At 35.6% G+C, this 20198-nt stretch overlaps 1 protein-coding gene across 9 annotated transcripts in view; it reads right to left on the bottom strand.

Moving 5' to 3' along the window:
• Positions 1-20198, bottom strand: part of LOC117419755 (metabotropic glutamate receptor 3-like) — a 46970-nt gene that overhangs the window by 1670 nt on the left and 25102 nt on the right. For all 9 annotated transcript variants that reach the window (XM_058985896.1, XM_034032811.3, XM_058985894.1 and 6 more), the window contains 3 exons: positions 13241-13828; positions 10658-11513; positions 704-1767 (listed from right to left, as the gene is read on the bottom strand). In XM_058985896.1, coding sequence (XP_058841879.1) covers positions 704-1767; positions 10658-11513; positions 13241-13753 — 2433 coding nt within the window. In that variant the 5' untranslated portion in view covers positions 13754-13828. The remainder of the gene's footprint in view (positions 1-703; positions 1768-10657; positions 11514-13240; positions 13829-20198) is intronic.

Here is a 20198-nt window from a genome sequence, read left to right as displayed (position 1 = left end):
AGAATTCAACAAAGTTTGCTGATCCCTTAAGAGAAATCCAGGGTTCTTACGGAAGGCAAGCAGAACATATTTAAAAAAAATCTCTTGCTTTTATAATCTACTTAACTTTTGTGTAAAAAAAACAAACAAAAAAAACTAGATAGCACAGCTGGAAATGAAATTAATTAAAAATGACAAATGCCTATCCCCTATGTTTTGAAAAAAAAAAGAGAAGATTTTGCATTACATGTTTAACCAGAACAGCTTCAGCATTTATATAGCATGCAAAGATTGTAGCCAAACATTAAATGAAAATTATAATTGGATTGCAGGCTTCTAGCCTGGTGTAATTCTTGCAAGATTCTGTTGTATCTTGAACTTGGGAAAACTGTAATTTTATGTAATTCAGTTAAATATGAGTTTTAAACAAAACAAAACAAACACTGACTATGTTTACAGCGACTTTAGGCACCAAGAATGGAATGGAATCTTTTTCTTGATTTTTTTGATCTTCATACCATCATTGAACTACTTTTCTAGTTTTTATTGATGGGATTTGCCAGCGTGGAATGCCTGGAGGCGTTAGGTCAGTGGCAATTTGGTTTGAATAACATTGTTCCATCGGTCATAATGCACACAATTTCAGGGACAAATTGAAGATCTGCCTGTGTGCTAACTTTTTTATGTGATGACCATAAACATGTCTAATAAGCTCACTACTTACCCTGTAATCACTAGAGGTCACATAAAAGATAGGAAGGAAAGCCAGCCAGATGATGCAGGTGGTGTACATTGTAAAGCCAATGAATTTGGCCTCATTAAAGTTTTCAGGACACTTCCTGGTCTTAAAGGCATACACAGTACACAGGATTACCAGCACTACGTCATATGTCAATGAAATTAACATACTGGAGTCTCTGACGTTACATTTCAATGTAACAGTCTCTCTCTTTTCAGGCAGAGTAAACCTTCTAGTGCCAGGAATTTCCAACATGAGCCATACAGACACCAACACAATCTGGACTGAGATCAGACTCATGCAGATAAAAACTTGAGAACTAGGACTGATAAACTTGGGCCGCTGGGTCCCCTCCTTCACACCATTGAATATCCTGGCAATGCGATTTGTTTTTGTGAGAAGAGCCGAATAGCACACAGCAAAGGATGTTCCAAGGCCTAGGCGACGCAAGGTGCAGATCGCAGGAGAAGGCTTGGCGATGAAGAAGAAAGTCATGCAGTAGGACATAAAAACACCAAATAGTAAAATGTAGCAAAGTTCACGGCCTGAGGCTTTAACCAGTGGTGTGTTGTCATGTTTGATGAAGACTGCCAAAACCATAAAGGTGCAGATGAAGCCAACACAGGCAATGCTGATGGGTCCAATGGCCCAGACATCCTCCCACATGATAGAGTCTTCAGGGAGATCATAGCAGCCTGTCAGATCTTCGGAGGGCCACTGGCCTGGGTTGCAGGCCATGCACGTGAACTCATCGGCTAAGTATTCATAAGCCTCACAGGGAATACAAATCCAGCAGCAGTAGTCCCCTGCCTGCATGTTCTTCATCTCGTTTCTGGCACATGGCTCACTACACTGGGAGGTGGGGACTGAGTATCTGGACCAGTGAATCAGTTCATTTTCTAGGGATAGGGTCTCTGCCCAATGGCCAACCTTAACATAGGAGTATTTTCCAGAAGTTTTCTGGAAATTAAATATATTATAGCGGCCAATTCCATCTCCATAAGCGTCAAACTTCACAATGTTGTCTGCATCAGGAGGCCAGTAAGGGGCTGTAAAAATAAATAAAACTAAAGGTTAAATGAATATGCAATTTTGTTTTATATGAATGTATTCAAAACTCCATCACAGTATAATCAACACTCTTCATTCTGTGCTAAATATCCCTATAATAAATGCTTAATGACCCTCACACTTGATACCAACAGGCACCTTCCTTCTGGTGGACTCAAAGATATAGCACAGACTGGATCGGCAAAATGATTGAGTAAATAATAATAAATTACATTTCTTAAGAAAAGTTGTTAGGAAATCCCCTTTTTTAAAAGTGAAAGTAATATATCTCTGAAAAAAGTTTGATTTGGAGCTGCACATTCAGTCTGTCTGACTTACACACTCACACAACACATAATGACGTTTAGCTCCACTGTATTGGAGACTGTGTCACACTGCTCCCTCCTCCTTTCTCCTTGGATTAAGATTGACAGTCATGCTCTATTGAGCCAGGAGCTGGTTCAATGCATTTTTACATGTATTTCTTCTCTGACTAACGAGTAATAGCAAAATGACTTGTGTTTTACTGGTACTCCGAAACAATGTCTATACTAGTGACGAGTACTTGTTTATACTCATACTCGGGCACACCCCTAATCAATACACCATTGAAGGCTGATACAAAAAAAGTAGATTATTTCTATGTAAGTGTAGTAGCAAAGTATACTATAATGTGTTTGTAGTCTACTAAAACATAACCTACCCTTAAGCAAGAATAGCATCATCACTGTGTTATTCATTAAACCAATGTTATATATTGTATGAAATTTCAAATTAGTTTAAACTTTTTCTAATGTATTTAATTGCCTGAAGTTATTCAATCAGCCAGCAGGTATGAAAGCTAACCAGCATCTCTTTGTTCCTGGGTTAAAATGTTGAAATTCATTAATTCACATTAACATTAGCAGGCAAGCAAGGGCTGAATTTTCAGAAATGATTCCTCTATAGGCAAGAGGGTTATAATAACTGTCTCAGATAATATTTCAACTGGCAGTTTTATGAGATTGAACTATTTCTGATTTATATTCAGATTAACTTCATACTTGACAAGCAACCAGCCTACCCCATGACATTAATATGGAGCTTTCAGTTTAGCTCCATAAATCACTGAGAACATGTAGCAATTCTTTATAGCATGAAAGCACAAGGTGATTATATGCATTTTAAACTGATTATCCAAGTATGCAAGTGTCTGTTCAATCTTTTTTTTATTTTCTGTACATAGCCGAGTGCGAGCGAGAAAGCAAAACCAGCAACAACACCACACTGGGAGAGATTTAAATATAAAGGGGGATGTTTTAGGACTTGAGGCTGGGTTTATACTGCCAAACAGGGAGTTTGTTTAGGTATTAAATTGTCAAGAGTATCTGTTTCGCCACATGTTTAAGTGTAGGCAACTTAACTGAGGGGGTGACCAAAATCCCAAATCAGTGCTAGTCTCTTAATGATTTTTTTTATACAACTGACCTAACAATCTCTTCTGTCTCTAATCTCTGGATGCCAATACAGTATGTTCAAGTGTCTTAATTGCATTGTCCATTTTTTAATGCATGCAAAACATGGATCTGTTTGGCATCAGTGTGAATAATTGCTGGCAGCGTACTTGATGCCATTATACTCAGGTTCAATTTTGGCAGACAGCAGTAAATAATAAGGCAAATAGATAAAAAGGTAAAGTGATAGCTACATAATGTCCTCAATTTTCTCCAACACATTAACAAATTAACACTATTTGCTGGATCCTTGGGCAGCATCTGTTATCATAATGATGAAAAATGAAAAATGTGTTTCCTGGTATGTTCATCAGCATAGCGCTATTACATTGAGATGTATCAAATACATTAAGTAACTATACTGTACATTGCACACAAAACAACATGAAAAAACAGACATAATTAAAAAAATAGAATAATAAAAAAGCCAGCTGCCACCAAAAAAATATATAAAAAATAGTGAGCTTTACTGTAAAGGTGAAAAAGTAATTGACTTGCTCTTGGTACTGATGCAGGGATTTAAATAATAAGCATGTCTTACTTCAAACTGTGTAGCAATGAGTTCTTCATTTTTTTCTTTAAAGGCGTATCATTAAAGATAACTGATATTTCAGGAGGGACTTAGATTCCATTTCCCTGGGGGGGGCGAGCATGTAAATGTACTCTTAAAATGATCAGCATGACATGATAAGGTAGATACGCACCATCAGTTGAGGCAAAAAAGGTCTGCAGAATGTTAGTGTGGCAGGTTTATTATCTCTGTAACTCACAGCATCATTTGTCATTATGCTTCCTGGGAACCTACCATACACATTTATGTCAGTTTCTTATTTAATAAAATTGGAAAATCTTCAGATCCTTTAAACATGATTACTGTACATCTAAATTATACTAATTATATATATATAATTATGATAATATAACTATGAATATTCTGAATATTCCACACCAGTACAATAATCATAATCAAAAAATATGATCATAATCATATTTTGTTTTCCAAGCATTACAAATATGTACAAGTTGACATGACACCACTAGGTGGCAGACTTGTACCTAGAAGTATAACATCATTTTGTAAAGGAACCACAAAAAAGAACTACAAAAAATAACTAATGCCAGACAATTATTTTTTAGGTAATATCTATCAATTATAAGAAATACCATTATATACACTCTCCGTAAATTATTTTGCAGCGATTAAGAGATAACTTTAACACTAAAGGTAATGGCTTCTTTAAGGGTATTGGAATGCCAGAAGCAAATTTGGTTGCATAACAGCTCAAGTTAAAAATGGACTAGGAACAAATAAACATTCAGGTTTGTGTTAAATAATCCTTGGGTTCCCTGAGCTCAAACGGTAGGCTTCTGCTTTGTACTCACTTAGCGTATCACTATACTGGTAATTATAGCCCAAAGACCCATATGATCTCACGTACATATTTAAATGATCATCTCTGTTGTCTCCATATACAGTACTACACACCGTAAATCCTGCTCAGTTAGCTACAATTATACATAGGTATTATTACTGTTATACTGTTTCTTGATATAGTCAGGTTTCTGCCCCTGGTGATACGATACTTTTGTGACCTACAAGGAAGAAGCTGATTTAAATTTAAATTTTTTTAAAGTTACCAGATTATTCAGCAAACACATGCAAGTAGGAACAGGTCATGGGCATGCATTGTTTATGTAAAATGTTGAATTTCTCCCACTTGCGCATGCACAAAACTAACTGTAGAGACTAAAGAGCGATCTGAAGTCATTCAAATTACATTGGGGTCGACAGTAAACGTTATTGTTTATTAACAGGCAACAGATTATTTCCCTGGGGAAGCTAGTTAAGGGCCTTTTGATTGTTATTTCCAAAATGTTAAACTAACATGCATTCATATCATATCACTGTCGTCAGCGCTGGCTGCGTTTCATTTCTGAGAACGCTATAATTGAAACATTGATTCCAGGTGAGTGTGAAACATTGTCTAATGCAGTTGTTATCATCACCATGTTTTAAACAATACAATGATATTATTCGTTCTGAAGTAAAAGTGAAACTCATCATTCTTTACTTTCCTGGTTTAAAACTTGTGAAATAAATGATACAAATATTTCTACACCAGTGAATGAGGGAGCAGTGTGTGTGTGTGTTTAATCAGCAGGTAGACGTGGTGCAGCAGAATATGAGGTGCTGTTTCAGATAAAATTATGTGAAATACTGTGAGTGAAAGGTCAATTTACAGAGCATACAAGGAAAATTATACTCCCAATTAAATCACTATTAAAAAGTAAATTAAAACATGGCTTTCAACAGCTTCAACTATGCCCTTAAGGGTGATAGTTATTTTGTTAACATATTATTATATAATTAAGAAATATTATGGTGGTTATAGCATAACCAACAGCATGTGCATTTGCCAATTACTTTATGGTTATTGTTGGACATAAAAATATTTATATATCTAAAAGCCTTCTATAATGAAATGTAATTTAAAAAAAATAAATACTTGATGGATAATCATTGGAAGTGTGACTTGAAAACAATGAATTCAAGGGTAACCTGAAATGGCTTTGTTCTGCTGATGAAAAGCAGGGTTAGGAATGGCCCATCCCTATAGGCTTGAAGCTCACATCAAGGTTTTATATGTCAGGCACTTCTGAGGGGTGTTAAAATTAATCGGAGATCATACAAAACTGTAGATATTTGTTTTATATAGCAAACATTGTGTTTGAAGTTTAGAAAATTACAGATAATGACCTTATTAACTATAAGATATAGTTCCGGCTAATTATTAGCCAGTTACCCCAGAAATTACCTTATGATTTTTAAATGGGTGGTTTTAAACCCATAACCCATAAACATTCCCAGTTCAGTTTTTCATATAAAAAGCTCAAGTGTATATAATGCAAGAGCTACAGGCTTTGTGATGACTATTAAAACGCAAACAACATGAACGTGCCTGTGGCGGAGTGTCCCGCCCTTATTTATTATTATTTGTATTTTTGTTTGCGGCGCGGGTAAAAGCGCCGCGTCTTTTATTGTTATATTTAAAAACCTCGTGAGGATGCATGGCTGATCAGCTACTGATTATTTAACTAGCTGACAGTCATGCATCCTTACCAAACGCGTGCAGACTCTGGCCGGGGGATAATAAGATAATTACCAACTAGTTAAATCCCTCGGCCAGAGTATATAAACCAGCAGCACTCTGCACTCGGGGTGTGGAGTGTTCGAGAGTGGAGAACGGGAGAGAGAGAGGAAGAAAACAATTGCTAAAACGTGCTGGAGTATCCAGCACGAAACTTACTTGTTTGTTTATTCGTTCGGCCCTCGTGCCCTTTGGTTTGGTGTTTTGTTAAATCTTTTGTTTTTGTTTTGTTTATTAAATACGCTGAGTGCACCAGCACTCAGCTTCAACCGCCCATCCACTGTTTTGGTTTGAGTTACTTCCTGGTCCGTGACGTCATCCACATCACCACTGCGAGCCAGACTGTCACAGTGCCAAACAAAGAAAAAGAAAAAGAACCCAGCAGCTGTGAATGTCGAGTTTATTTACATGTTCTCAACTGCCTCTAAAGAAGGCTTAAAATGAATTTGGTGCAAAATATAAAAATTTTACACAGGAAAAGGATAAAAATATAGCCCCTCACTTCACTTCAAAGTCTCCTCAACCCCCCACAAAATCTACTAAAATTACAATCCTGGCATTAGTTCAGTCCCTCAGTATTGAAACTAGGATCTATAATATATGCTGGGTTGCATCCAATTATATCAGATTGGATGAGGCATGTCAATTGCGGCGAATGGAACCTTTGTCTCTGGCACTCATTGTTCCCACAACAATGCCAGTTTCCTGTAGCATTACACTGTCTAGTACCAGATACTCTACAAACAACTGTGCTTCGCCTTCCATTCTTTACACATTCAACTCCTTCTTCCCAATGAAAGTAACAGCAACAGTGTGCCATTTTACAAAACCTGGCCTAATTTCATCCTCAGACAAAAAAGCAAGGTCCTGGGCTGTCACTGAATTATTATTGCATTTTAAGATTCTCAAATGTTCTGGTCATTTTTTTCTCACTCACTCACACATATTGCATATGCGATATCTTCTCTCCATTCAGATCATGTTGTTTACCCATTTCAATTAAAGGCAAATTCATGATTTAAAACACATTTTCTAACCGCAAGTAGTATAGCAACTACATCTTTTCCTTTTATTTTTGCTTTCACATGGTTTTTTTTAAGTCAACAAGAAATAAATGAAACCGAGGAACATGCTTTTTTGCCTGAGAATAAAATTGGGCTGGCTTTTGTAAAATGCCCTACAGTTTCTGTGGGCATAATTTCAGCCTACAAACTAGACAGAGTAATGCTGCAGGAAACCTGCATTGTTGTGGGAACTCTGTGTGCCTGCGACAAAGCTAAAGGTTCCATTCCAAGCAACTGACATGCCTCATCCAAGCAAGCACAGCAACCCAGCATATATTACAGACCCTAGTTTCAATACTAAGGGACTGAACTAATGCCAGAATTGTAATTTTACAATCTAGCATTTTCTAGACTTTTCTAGAATTAGGTTCTGCATTATCATATTGAAATTTGTAGCACCTTGTAGACAATACTATCATAGCATAAAAGGGTATGAATACTTTTGAATTAGCATTTTTGGAGTTTTGCAAAAAAAACAGTGCTGAAATAAATAATTGTTTCTTGTTACAATTATTTGTTTTTGAGAAAGTTATACCTTTACACTGGGGTATGTAAACATTTGACTATAACGGTATATAGTGAATGACATCACAAATACATTAGATTTAAAGAGAAATAAATGTGTGGTTACCATGGCATCAAAAGCCTACAAATACCTGTTTGTTTTCAAACACAGTTTCCCTTGACAAAGGTATGTTAACCATACTGCAATGTTGGAAACCCCATGATTGTTAAACTACTCAGTCAATGCAGCCTACAACAGTGCTAGGATTTTAGGGTACCATTTTGTTATAAGTTCCATAAGTAAGCATGCACGGATCTACAGACGCCCACTTCCATACAAAAGATTTCTACTGAATACTGGTTTACAGTATGTTCATGTAAGTGACAGGGCTATTTCAGCAGGGGCTTGTAATTCTGCATTGCTGTTATATCTTCCGATCATCTTGTCCAACCTGATAAATGGCAAACATATCACAGGTATGCACTCAACAACCAAATGCCCACCCACCAACATTATACAACATAAACAAAACCAACAAATACAAAACCCATGACACGTAAAGCTCTTCTCACTGGAAGAAAATCACTAGACTAGTTAATGTATAAGCAGAACTGCACCATGGGTTTTGACTTAAATACTAACACTTTGAGGGTCATGTATCAAGTGTTTGCGATGGCATTAAGGCCATAGTGCCGAGTATACGTCGGCCTTAAAATTGCCCCGTATGTATCATGACACTTTTGGCAAGTTAAGGCAGTGTTAGCACTGCCAAAATGCGCTCCGCCGTGCAATGCGCTCTGCCGCTCATTAGCCATGCATTTTAAGGCTTGTCAAACCTTAATTATACGCATGGGCAAATTGTAGGTAAGGCTCATTTGTAAATGAAGTCTGTGATATTAAAATGAGATTTATGAAGCGGCAGAACAGCTGTGCCAGCTCTAAAAGGGTCCACAAATAAGTCTGATTTCAAATTGGTCTTATTTGGGCGCAAAAAAAAAAGTTAGAAAGCAGCTGATAGGAAAGAGCATTATGGCAGCAGTCATAACATATTTCTTATGATGGAGAGTGCAGGCTCCTAACCTTCCTGAACAACCTCGGAAAAGAGGCAGAGTACTGAGAAGAAAGGAGAGCATTCAGGGGCCGCATTACTCTTTTTGATCTCCCTGAGGATAAAATTCTAGCTCAATACCGGATATTTCATTATGTACAATTGTTTGTATTTGTCATATAATAAACTTGGTTCATTAAGTTTTCCCTTTTGTTATGTATATTTGGTTTTATCCGTCGTATAATAATAATATAATATAAAGTCAAGACACTTAGTCAACACAGGGCATTTCTGCCTCTCCAGATGAGCTACCTATTGTTCAATTGAGGTAGCCCATTTGGAGGGGAGGCGCTATTTTTCAGATTAGTCTGTTTGTGCTACTGGCGCAGAACATTTAAGCATTTAAATGTGTTAGCTTACACCATGCCTCATTCATTTTTGGCCAGGTAATACATTCATGATGGGGTAAAGTTTGTGCCACGGCTGTTCAGTTACTTTCTGACGCTGGTCTAGAGACAAGGGAAATCATGTCTGTGACAGGATACCGTAATGAAGGCTCAATTCGCAGCTACTGGACAGCAAATCAACAGGAAAGACACGATTGGTCCACAATTCTGTCATCAGCTGGATCCAAACAACACCCTCCATCAAAACCAGCCAGTCAAACTGCCAACCCTGTTTCAGTTCTTTCTGCACCAGCCAATCCACTCTCTGCCAGCTTGAATGACGCCCCGCCTCCAACAAGTTTAGATTCCGACTACATACTACACGGACTATTCAGCAATTATATAGTTAATTTTTCTGGCAATGTCCAGAAACATTATAATAAGAAAGAGTAAGACCCCAAATAAAGAATTATGTTTTAAGGATTATTTTCCTCAGCGGAAGGTTACCCGGGAAAATATCAGAAGTTCAAGGTAAATGTTGGTTTTAGATTCCGACTACATACTACACGGACTATTCAGCAATTGTATAGTTAATTTTTCTGGCAATGTCCAGAAACATTATAATAAGAAAGAGTAAGACCCCAAATTAAGAATTATGTTTTAAGGATTATTTTCCTCAGCGGAAGGTTACCCGGGAAAATATCAGAAGTTCAAGGTAAATGTTGGTTTTAAAGTTATTTTTAAAGAGAAAATAAATAAATAAATAGTTTTCTAATAGTGATAGAGCCCTCTCGATGTGGGCTCTACCGTGTAGTAGATGATCTTGACTTTCGTTAGTGCCTCGCCTACGGCTCGGGACGAATAAATCCAGTCATCGACCACACGGTAGAGCCTGCTTCGACGGGCTCTGTCGCTTAATTATGTTAATTAGAATTACAGATTTAAAGATAGAAGTAAAAATGATGTCACAATATATAGAACACCATTACATCATGTAAGAATAAATCATGGATTTGAATATAAACAATAAGTCGTTGTCATGCTGTCAAAAACCTATAAATACTTCCAATGTTTTCATTCAAACACATGCTCCCTTGAGAAAGATATGTACAACATATTGAAACGCTGGGCAACTGGCTCTTTGAGCTAAATATATATATATATATATATATATATATATATATATATATATATATATATATATATAGTCAAAATGAATTACATCAGAGAGAAAAAAAACTTACCACTGAAGTTGATTTTTAGTAAGTAATCCTTGTATAGTTTCTTCCCGTCGAGGGGTTTCATGGCATCACACAGCTTAGTGGTATTGGAGCACAAGGTCCGCTGCAACTTGTGTAAGGCATGAGCCATCGCATACACAGCATTGATAACAAACATGATTTTGGATTCCTGTTCATAATTAGTGCTGTCGATTGACATGTGTTTTTCACAAGCTTTCAACTGACCATTTCCATTTTGTAAAGCACACTGAAATTTCTGTTCCCAGAAATCCTTGAACCAAGGGTTACGCAAGTTGTTCATAGGGTGAAGAGTTTGAAAATATCTGTCAAATTCCTTAACAGGATTGGCGGCAAGTTCTAAGGTTATTGCCCCATTTGCCACATTCTCATTCCCCTTGACAATGCTTTCTTGAGCTCCCCATCCATCACTGGCAATCCATGTGAAGGATGCATTAAGCCTATTGGCAGCAGCCAGTAACTCCTTTGCATCATCACTGCGCATGAAGAGTACAACCACTTTTGCGGTAGGTTTCTGCAGCAGTTCCCGAATTACGGTATCATAGGACTTTTTAACATTGGACCTACCAACTTTTTCTGAAGTGGCAATACAGATGTTTCGAAGCCTTGCTTCTTGTTCAAAAGCTTCAATCCCCGTCTCCCCATAATCCCCTTCAGAGGCCACTGTGGAGACATATGTCCAATTGAACAACCTCAGGATCTCAGCCATTGCCTTGGCCTGGTAAAAATCAGGTGGAACTGTCCTCGCAAAGTAGTCATATCTGGATTTATCACTCAGTTTTGCACTAGTAGAGGCATAGCTTATCTGAGGGATCTGGAACAATCTCAATAAGTTGGCAACCTGAGGAAAAAACAAATGAACACTGTTTTAATACAAACCTTCAGTAAAACCTAGTTCATTTCTGTAGCAATATCATGCTGTAAGGCTCCTTTTTATTAGCAGTAATTCTGCAATCTCGTAGAATTATTCTATAACAATGTGGTTTTGCTTGAATCTGTATCGACAGTTAATATTTATCGCTCAATTATTTCAATAAAGAAGCATATTAATTGAAATGACAATCGAAGCCATCAGTACAAGTATGATGTATCGTGTCTTTTGTTAGTGGCTTAAATGGTTAACTTCGGTTTTATGACAAAATATCACCCCCCTAAGAGTAGTTTATTTTGATAGTCACAACAAGAACTTGTTAACCTTTATTATAATCATGTCAGTTTTTTCATACACTTGTATGTAAAATGCTGTTGAACAAAACACACTAACATACAAATATCAACTTTATGGGTATACAGTATAATATATATATATTTTTTTGTCTGGAAAAGAATAAGAATCACATATTATCAAAATCTATTAAATCTATTAAAAATGTTAATAAATGGGTTTCGAATCATATTTGTACAACAACTTGCTAATCAACACACATTTTGGTACAAGAACAAAAACAGTACATAACATTTTGTCATCTTTGTATTTAATTTTTTTTTTTTTTTTTTTTTTTTAACTATAGGCTGAAACCCAAAAGATAATGTAGTGATAATGAAAATAACTTACTATTCTGTTCATAAGGTTTATAGATATTATGAGATAATAATTTAACAATTACATATGTTACAGGTTAATAACCACCTTTGAGAAATGACTTGTCAAAAAGAGACTCATAACACAGAAACTAATCACAACTTTATACAGCTGCGACCACAATGAATAACTGTGAGCAATGAAAGGCACATGACAGATAACAATGCTATCTAACTAAAGAGTCTGCTGAGGTCAGATTCAGCTTGGTGTACTTCCAGAAATGAAATCAGTATCTTGAGTAGTAAAAGGATTTAGGATTCCAATGCAGAAAGGAAAATCAGTCTCTTGTGAAGCACATCCAACGGTGTAAGAAGCTTTGTACTAAAATATGCAAATAAATTAGAAAGTCTTTTTTTTTTAATTGCTGTCTGTGTTTTATCATACTGTACATTGGTGTTTTGAGGAGTACAGTGTACAATCACCACCCCAATACCCTCAATGCTACACAGACATATAAGGGTTATCCATAACTATTAAACACTAAAAAGTGCTAAAATAAACTAATAAACTCAAAATGACAAACATTTTGACTAGAAGTACCTTCTCTTGAATACATTGAGAAATAATTTGTTATTGAACATTTCCAAATACACCTAATATTGAAATAACACTATTTTCTTTACACTCATTTTAAACGCCCTGAACTCAATTTATGTTCTGTTATGTTTTCTTTCAGTCCCTCAAAAAAATGTAAATAAATATTATGAAAAAAAAGTTACACAGGTAATTTACAGGTAAAGTACCTGTGGTATTCAAACACAACACACATTACAATTCAACTGGGATATAGAAACAGGTGTTAACTTGTTGGGAACCACTCAAATTCAAAATGTAAGAAGCACTGTTTCTGTCCGCACTGTATTTCCAATAACGGCATATTAGATGAAACAATAATAGCACCCTCAGTTTAAAAAGAATTGTTTCTCTTTTTTTGTAAATATATATTTACAATTACATAAACAGATTTAAAGATGAATCATGCTTACCTGTATAGAAACACTGCTGTAGGATCCTCCAATCACACCCGCTATGACTAAGGGGCTGTTGTCTTGGAATGCGTATGACCCATCAGGGCAGATGTACTCCGTTTCATCTACTTTGGTTAGTGATGCCCTGACAAATTCCAGTGACTGCTCCAAAGCATATGTATCCCGTGAACATGTGTCCAGAATGTGTACACCAAGCACAACCCCAGGGAGTAAGTGTGAGTTTCTGTTGATTTCATCAATGGCAAATAACATAGCCTCTAAACGCTGAATCCCTCGGTCTTCATTTATTCGTCCGCATTCATCCATCCCTGCACCTTTTTCATGGATCGGAAACAGACCACCCAAAACAAGGTCTCCCTCTATCTTGATTTCCTTTCTAACATAGTTTGAGTCACTTAGTGAAAGCAGAATGGCTCTTGAGAATAAAATCAAAGAAAGCGTTTGGAGGTTGGTTGACATTTTCATTGGACCTGGAAGGGCATCAGAAGAAGAACTGTATCTTTTTGTCATGCAATTGGAAAGTCAAACGAAAGTGTAGCCCAACTAAGCATATACAAGCAGGCCAGACAGGTTTCTTCCAGAATCCTATAAAAAAAAGATAACACCTGATAAGAATTTCTGCAAATCTAACAAGGCTATGAAAGGAAATAAGGTACTTTACTTAATTAAGAAAACATGGGGTATCAACAGGAAACTAAAGTGCCTTGGGATTCTTCAAGGTCAACATAAACATTACAATGATGTCTCACGTCTTGTAATAATACTTTTTTTTTATTATCTTTGAACTAAAACACAAACAACTATTGACTTACAATGATTAGAGTGAATACTACAATATACATCTATGAACCTTTTCTTAACTTTTAGCTTAAAAATAAATCTAAAAAAAGATTTATGGGGCAGCTCATAATTATAACACAATGCTTCATAATAATGAATAAAAAATATAAAACTAAGTGGTAAAATCTAATCGATTTCCACTAGGAATTGCTGTGTATCCGAGTATCTGCTGGCTTAATATTGTCTGAAATGCCGGTGGCAGTTTACAGAACATAAAAAAAAAAAAAATCATAAAATAAAGAATTGGGTTAGTTCTCTGTGTAAATAGGTTTCTCTGTTTGCCATACTAAAAACAAACCCGATAAAACACACCCGATTTAAAAAAAAATCTGTGGAAAACATCGGATAAACTGTGGAAATGGTTAATCTATTCACTTTGACTTTACCCTTTTCCCATTGAAAAATAAAACCTATTATAAAAATAATAATAAATACATTTCCCAATGCTGCTGGGCAATGTCCCGCCTTCCTGACTTGTATCTATCATTGATTCATTCTGAATACTTTAAACCCGCCCCAACTACTGAGTGACAGCACATTCCTACATTTCTATTGGAGACTCCGCTTGCAAGATTTAAAAATGAGATTACAATCAGGATGGAGGCTTCTTAGCGGGATTTAAAGCTGTATTACAGTTAAGATACAGAGGATTTAAAACAGAATTGTGGCGAAATGCCTACACACAAAAACCCCAGGTGAATGTGCCTGTGACCATAACGAAGGCAGCAAAGGAAAGAAGGTACAACTTAAGTGTGCAAGTACTGTCGAGTTACTATACATATTTTGACACAAAGAAAATGCTCAAGCATTTTGGAAAGTAACCGAAAACACTAATTTTATACAGTATATCAAAAACGAAAGCCCTGAAAATAAAAAGATTATCATAAAACTCGAAAATAGTTAAAAAATAAGCACCGAAAAATACAATTAATAAAACCTGAAAAACAGAAGCCCTAGATATAACTAAATAAACATTTTATCACATTTACTATCTTTCTCATGAGCTGTCTTAATTGAAACAAAACTGCATTTTTTGTTTGTTTCATTAATTTAACATTTCTGATGCTGCCTAAAACAACATAATTCACGAAAGTGCAAAAAAAAGGTAACAATTAGCGATCCACTTCAATTTTTTTCCCCGCTCACGCTTTAAAAAAGGCATGCATTTTCATTTAAAATGAAGAAATATATAAAGCAGATCATCTTAAAGAAATGTTATTTTCTTTTAATGAGGGATTATGTTTCTTGCTCATTGAATGCTTCAATATTTTGAAGTGCAGGCAGAATTAATTCATGTAAAAGAAAGTCTGTTTTTGTATGTGGTGGCAGAGCATGGATCGACAGATCAGAATCTGATAGATGTTTTGTGTTTGAATCCAGAAGTTGTCACAGCTCCCTAATCTCTTATCCTTTTCCACAGATTCACTGGTTTATGTTGCAGTTATGTGTCTTTCAAAGAGAAGCAGTTCATTGTATCTGTCCAAGACAAACAGCAAGTCTCAGTAGGCAATTTTAAACCAAAACTGATAAGACCTATTTAAAGAGACAAAACAAATGGCCTCTGAGACAGCTAATTTTAAAGAGGACAAACTATAGATAGGAATCCATAAGAATGTATGTTGGCAACTCTGCTAAGATGGATAGCCAGTGTTAACTTCAGTCACTACCTAAGAACCTTTTTAGAGTCAGTGGTGCCCAAAGAACAGTAAAAAGGCCCACAAGATTGTTTTTTTTATATATTATGCTGCTTCAGATTTATTTGATCTATTATTTTAAAGATGCACATTGAGATCAATCTTGTTTTTATTCTGCTTCTTTCCATTCATTCCCATACTCATTTTTTCCTTAGTACCATTTCCATGCAAATTTATAAACTCAGACTGAATTGAAGATTGAAACAAACAATATACCTGTAGTATGACAACCCATGACATACATTTCAAGATTGGTGCTGCACCACAGTACATTTATCTGTTTCCATACAAGTGTTTTGAGAGTTGTGTGGAACTGTTCAGCAACAACATTGGGAAACTGAAGGATCTCAGTAACTTGTCCATCAACGCAGGGGCTGCATTGACCAATGTGTCCATCAAGTCTCCCAGATTCCCAGAGTTCCTGAAATGGCAACATTTGCACAAAAAAACACCATTCTGGTCTCAAGTTGTTCATAATGGATTGAGTCATTGAGGTAGACATACTGGGGTCTATTCATAAAGGGTTGATACCTGTCGAAATGAGAAAACAGGAGTACATGATCGGATTTCGTCCATAGCCATCTATTTAATGACAGTTGCTATTCATAAGAGATAATTCAGATGTGTCGTTAAGCCCCAGCGATTTTCATCTGAAGGCATGTTTTTAATGAATTGAGAGAAAGTTTAACGATTACCTCATTAGCATAAAGCTTTCATCGGTCCTGAGCGTCAACCCGCAAAATGCTGTCGATAACTAGGAGTTATTGAACGCTTTCTACAGTCAAGTCTAAACTAACGACAGCCTCGGCAGACTATATTTTTTTTAAAACATATTTTATTACTACATTTGATCTGTTATACAGTTTGAAATACCCGTGATCAACACTGCCTATTAAAAAAAAAAAATCTGTAGCTTTATATGAAGTAAAATATTTAATATAAATAGACAGTTATTTTATTGTTATTATTTCTTTGCCGTGATCAGCGGCTGACAGCGGTCCTTTTCTTTTTATTCCTTTTTACCTGTGTTCACAATAAACACTTTGGACGAATGGAAGTCGTCTTTTTTTTTTCTTTCCGCGAACCACAAAACGATCCATTTTCTGTACAGTGTGCAGTACGGTGTGAAACTTTCACTGATTCATAAATTCACTGATTTCACTGCTTTAAACAGGGTTTATTATTATTAATAATAATAATAATAATAATAATAATAATAATAATAATAATAGTTGAGAATTTGTAAGATTATTATTATTATTATTATTATTATTATTATTATTATTATTATTATTATTATTGGTCCTGCAGTTAAGAATGGAAATCTTATGTGTGCGTATGGAGATATGTTTACCAGCATTGCCAAACAAAACGAAAATACAAAATAATTATGTCCTGAATTTTTGGCAGACGTGATAGAGGCATCAGAATCAGGTTTTGCAAACTGCTCGTGACTGGCAGCTGTAGACTCGGGTTTCGGTAGTAGGTTACTGTCGGTGGATTCCGTTATTCTTCTTGCAACAGCTACCGACGCCACCCAGGGAACATTACTAATGCTGATGATGTCATCAAAAAGAGGCAGATTTTTGTCCTTGAAAGACTGTATACCCATTCATAAAGTGCTTTGCGACAGTCGCCCACTTGCTCAGATCATTTTAAGAATAGCAATATGGACGACTTTCGTTAGTTTTAAACGAAATTTGTTTTATTACGGCAGTCAGCAAGTACTTTCATGAATAGGGCCCATTGTGACAAAATGTGCTACAGTAGCCTAAATCATAGAAACCTTTCAGAAAGGTTGTTTCACCTTGAACAATGCAGCGGTGTCATGGCAAATTTTGCCACCCCTATAAAAGTATATTATATCATCTATCCACGTGGCTAAGTAAAAAGCAGCCTAAAACAGGTATTTCTGTACACAGCGTGTCAGGGTATGTCAAACAAAAAGACACTGACTTATTTTAGAAGGGTATAAACAAGAAAGAGTATAAGGTTTGCAACATTCAGGAAACACTAAACACTATTACAAGTACTTTAGTTAAGGCTATGCCTGATGCCTGCTATTTTAAAAACACTGCATTTCCACAGCAATTATTATTGTTTTCAGAATAGTCAAGACATATACTATTATCTATGTGCCATTATCAAACATGAAAATCCCCCAGGATGACATTTAAAACAAAATAACATGCAAGAACTAAGGTGTACATTGTAGGTATACAAGGTATACAGGGTATTTATTAGTCACCCCCGACCCGGAAAGTTAAACAGTACTGGTATTGCTTAAGACAGTCCTAACTGAAACCAGTTCTCATTCTCCTGAGATTATACATGTTTTCGTGCCTTTTCTGACAAATTTACAGTTGCATCCCTTTTTCTTGTAATTCATGTTATTTCTCTTCTATTTCATTTTGAACTATTTATGACCTGTAGGTGTCTTCAGAACTGAGAACAGGGCTCACTGAGGTGCTAAAACCCTCTGAAATGTTCAGATTGTGTACTGCATATGAATGGACTCATCCTGCTTTGATAGGATTGCATCACAGCTAAAGTATTAAAAAGATATACTATCAATAACCTTTTTTTTCCCCAAATACTTTTCACTTGTGCAAACAATCTCTTAAATATGGCATTATGTCTCATATGTATTATATTGCAATATTTCTTGTTTTTAACTGCTGACATACATGTAGTGAATGTATCTTGCAATTTTGGCTAGGCAATGAACTGTTATACAAGTTTGACATGAAGATATACATGTCTTTAACTCCTTTTTCATATACTAGTGCAGGGTATGGTCATTTAAGTATGATAATTTCACAGGAATAGTAGGCTTAGTAGACATTCCTTCCATTTAAGTTTGCAAACACAGAAGCTCATTATTATTAAGGAACACATCACAACAAATCAACTGAGCATATATCATAAATGTTAAAAGGATCTGTAGTTTACCTAAAATGTTTTAATCATCACTATATAAAAATCCTTTTGTTATAAAAATCTAATTATAAAAAAATCACAAGGTTCTCTGAGAATCTTTCCCCTTAGGAAATGTAACAGTAAACCTCACTTGTATGAACAATGGTGTTTTTAATAAATGCTGGTGTGACTCAAGATAACTTGCAGCTTAAGTGATGACAGGACCACAGTGCTTAGTGTACTTTAAAGAATAACCCAAACAGTGGCTTTGTGTAACAGAAAGTGAGGTAGACATCATTCTGTAATGAAGTCATATAACCAGGCATCAATGCCATTCTTCTGACAATGATGGATTGTAAGTTCAATTTCCAACTGACAGCAACTTTATCGTTGAAACTGTCTGGCAGCATCTTTAATAAAAAAACTTAGATGTATAACAAAAATCTATAAAGTTGAACAGTGGTAATACTGGGAATAATCTCCATAAAAATAGAAACAAATTCAACTTAAAAATACAAGCTGTTGGTGTTTGCAAATACTTTATTTCTTTTTACACTGAAGTAGTACATTTTTGATAGAATGCTTCAAACCCATAACTTTTGTCTGACAGGTGAGAATTAAACGTATTTTTTTTGTTGTTGTTGTAAAAAAGACCTCTATATACATAACATGATTTTCCTGTTCCATGAATTGAATGAAAAAGTATACTGTAAAGATATGTTTTAGGATGTTTTAACATGCCAAAAATATTGCACTTTATACAACAAGCTGTTCCCCAGATTAGTCAGTCTGCCACTGGTACTGTTCAAACCTGAATATTATGTTAAAACATGGCAAGGCAATGGTCAACAAGCAGCTATAAGGACACCAACAGTAAGGCATGAAACCCGCAATTAGATGAGAACCTGAACCATATGTGAAAACTACTGCAAATCAGGTCTAGAAAGAAAATGCTGTCCCTGGTAACTTTTTGTTTACAAAGTAACTCCTGCCCATAGCAAAGTGTTTTCCAAAATACAATTTGTGTCATTTTAGTTAAACTTTCTAGAGGAGTTGTTAATGTGTGTGATTTTTGTTTTAGGATTTAAATGGTTTATAGAATTTAAACACTAGTTGGCCTGCCCACCAACATGTATTTTTTGTTTTTTGCATCATAAAAAAATATGGAAATTTACCTTATAAGCAAATGTTTTCAAAAAAGGGTATGTCTGCAGTGGTCTACAAATGTATTTATATTTCAGCAATAAATACTGATCTAATGCTTTGTAACAGATTATAATACCTTGTAACTGATTGCTACAGAGTATTTAATTATCCATACATCTATATACGCTTTATACAATTATATATTTTAAAAAAAAACAGTATATCACTTGATAAAAGCATTCTTACAACAGATGTATTTATTTATTGTGTTCAAATTGAATTTCATGACTTTAAATAGCACTGTGCTTGCTGCCTGCCCTCTTGCACTGCTTGGAACTGAAAGACTTTGACTAAAA

This window comes from Acipenser ruthenus, chromosome 14 (genome assembly GCF_902713425.1).
Source record: "Acipenser ruthenus chromosome 14, fAciRut3.2 maternal haplotype, whole genome shotgun sequence".
In the NCBI taxonomy this organism is placed as follows: domain Eukaryota; kingdom Metazoa; phylum Chordata; class Actinopteri; order Acipenseriformes; family Acipenseridae; genus Acipenser; species Acipenser ruthenus.
This window is presented reverse-complemented; position numbering and strand designations above follow the sequence as displayed.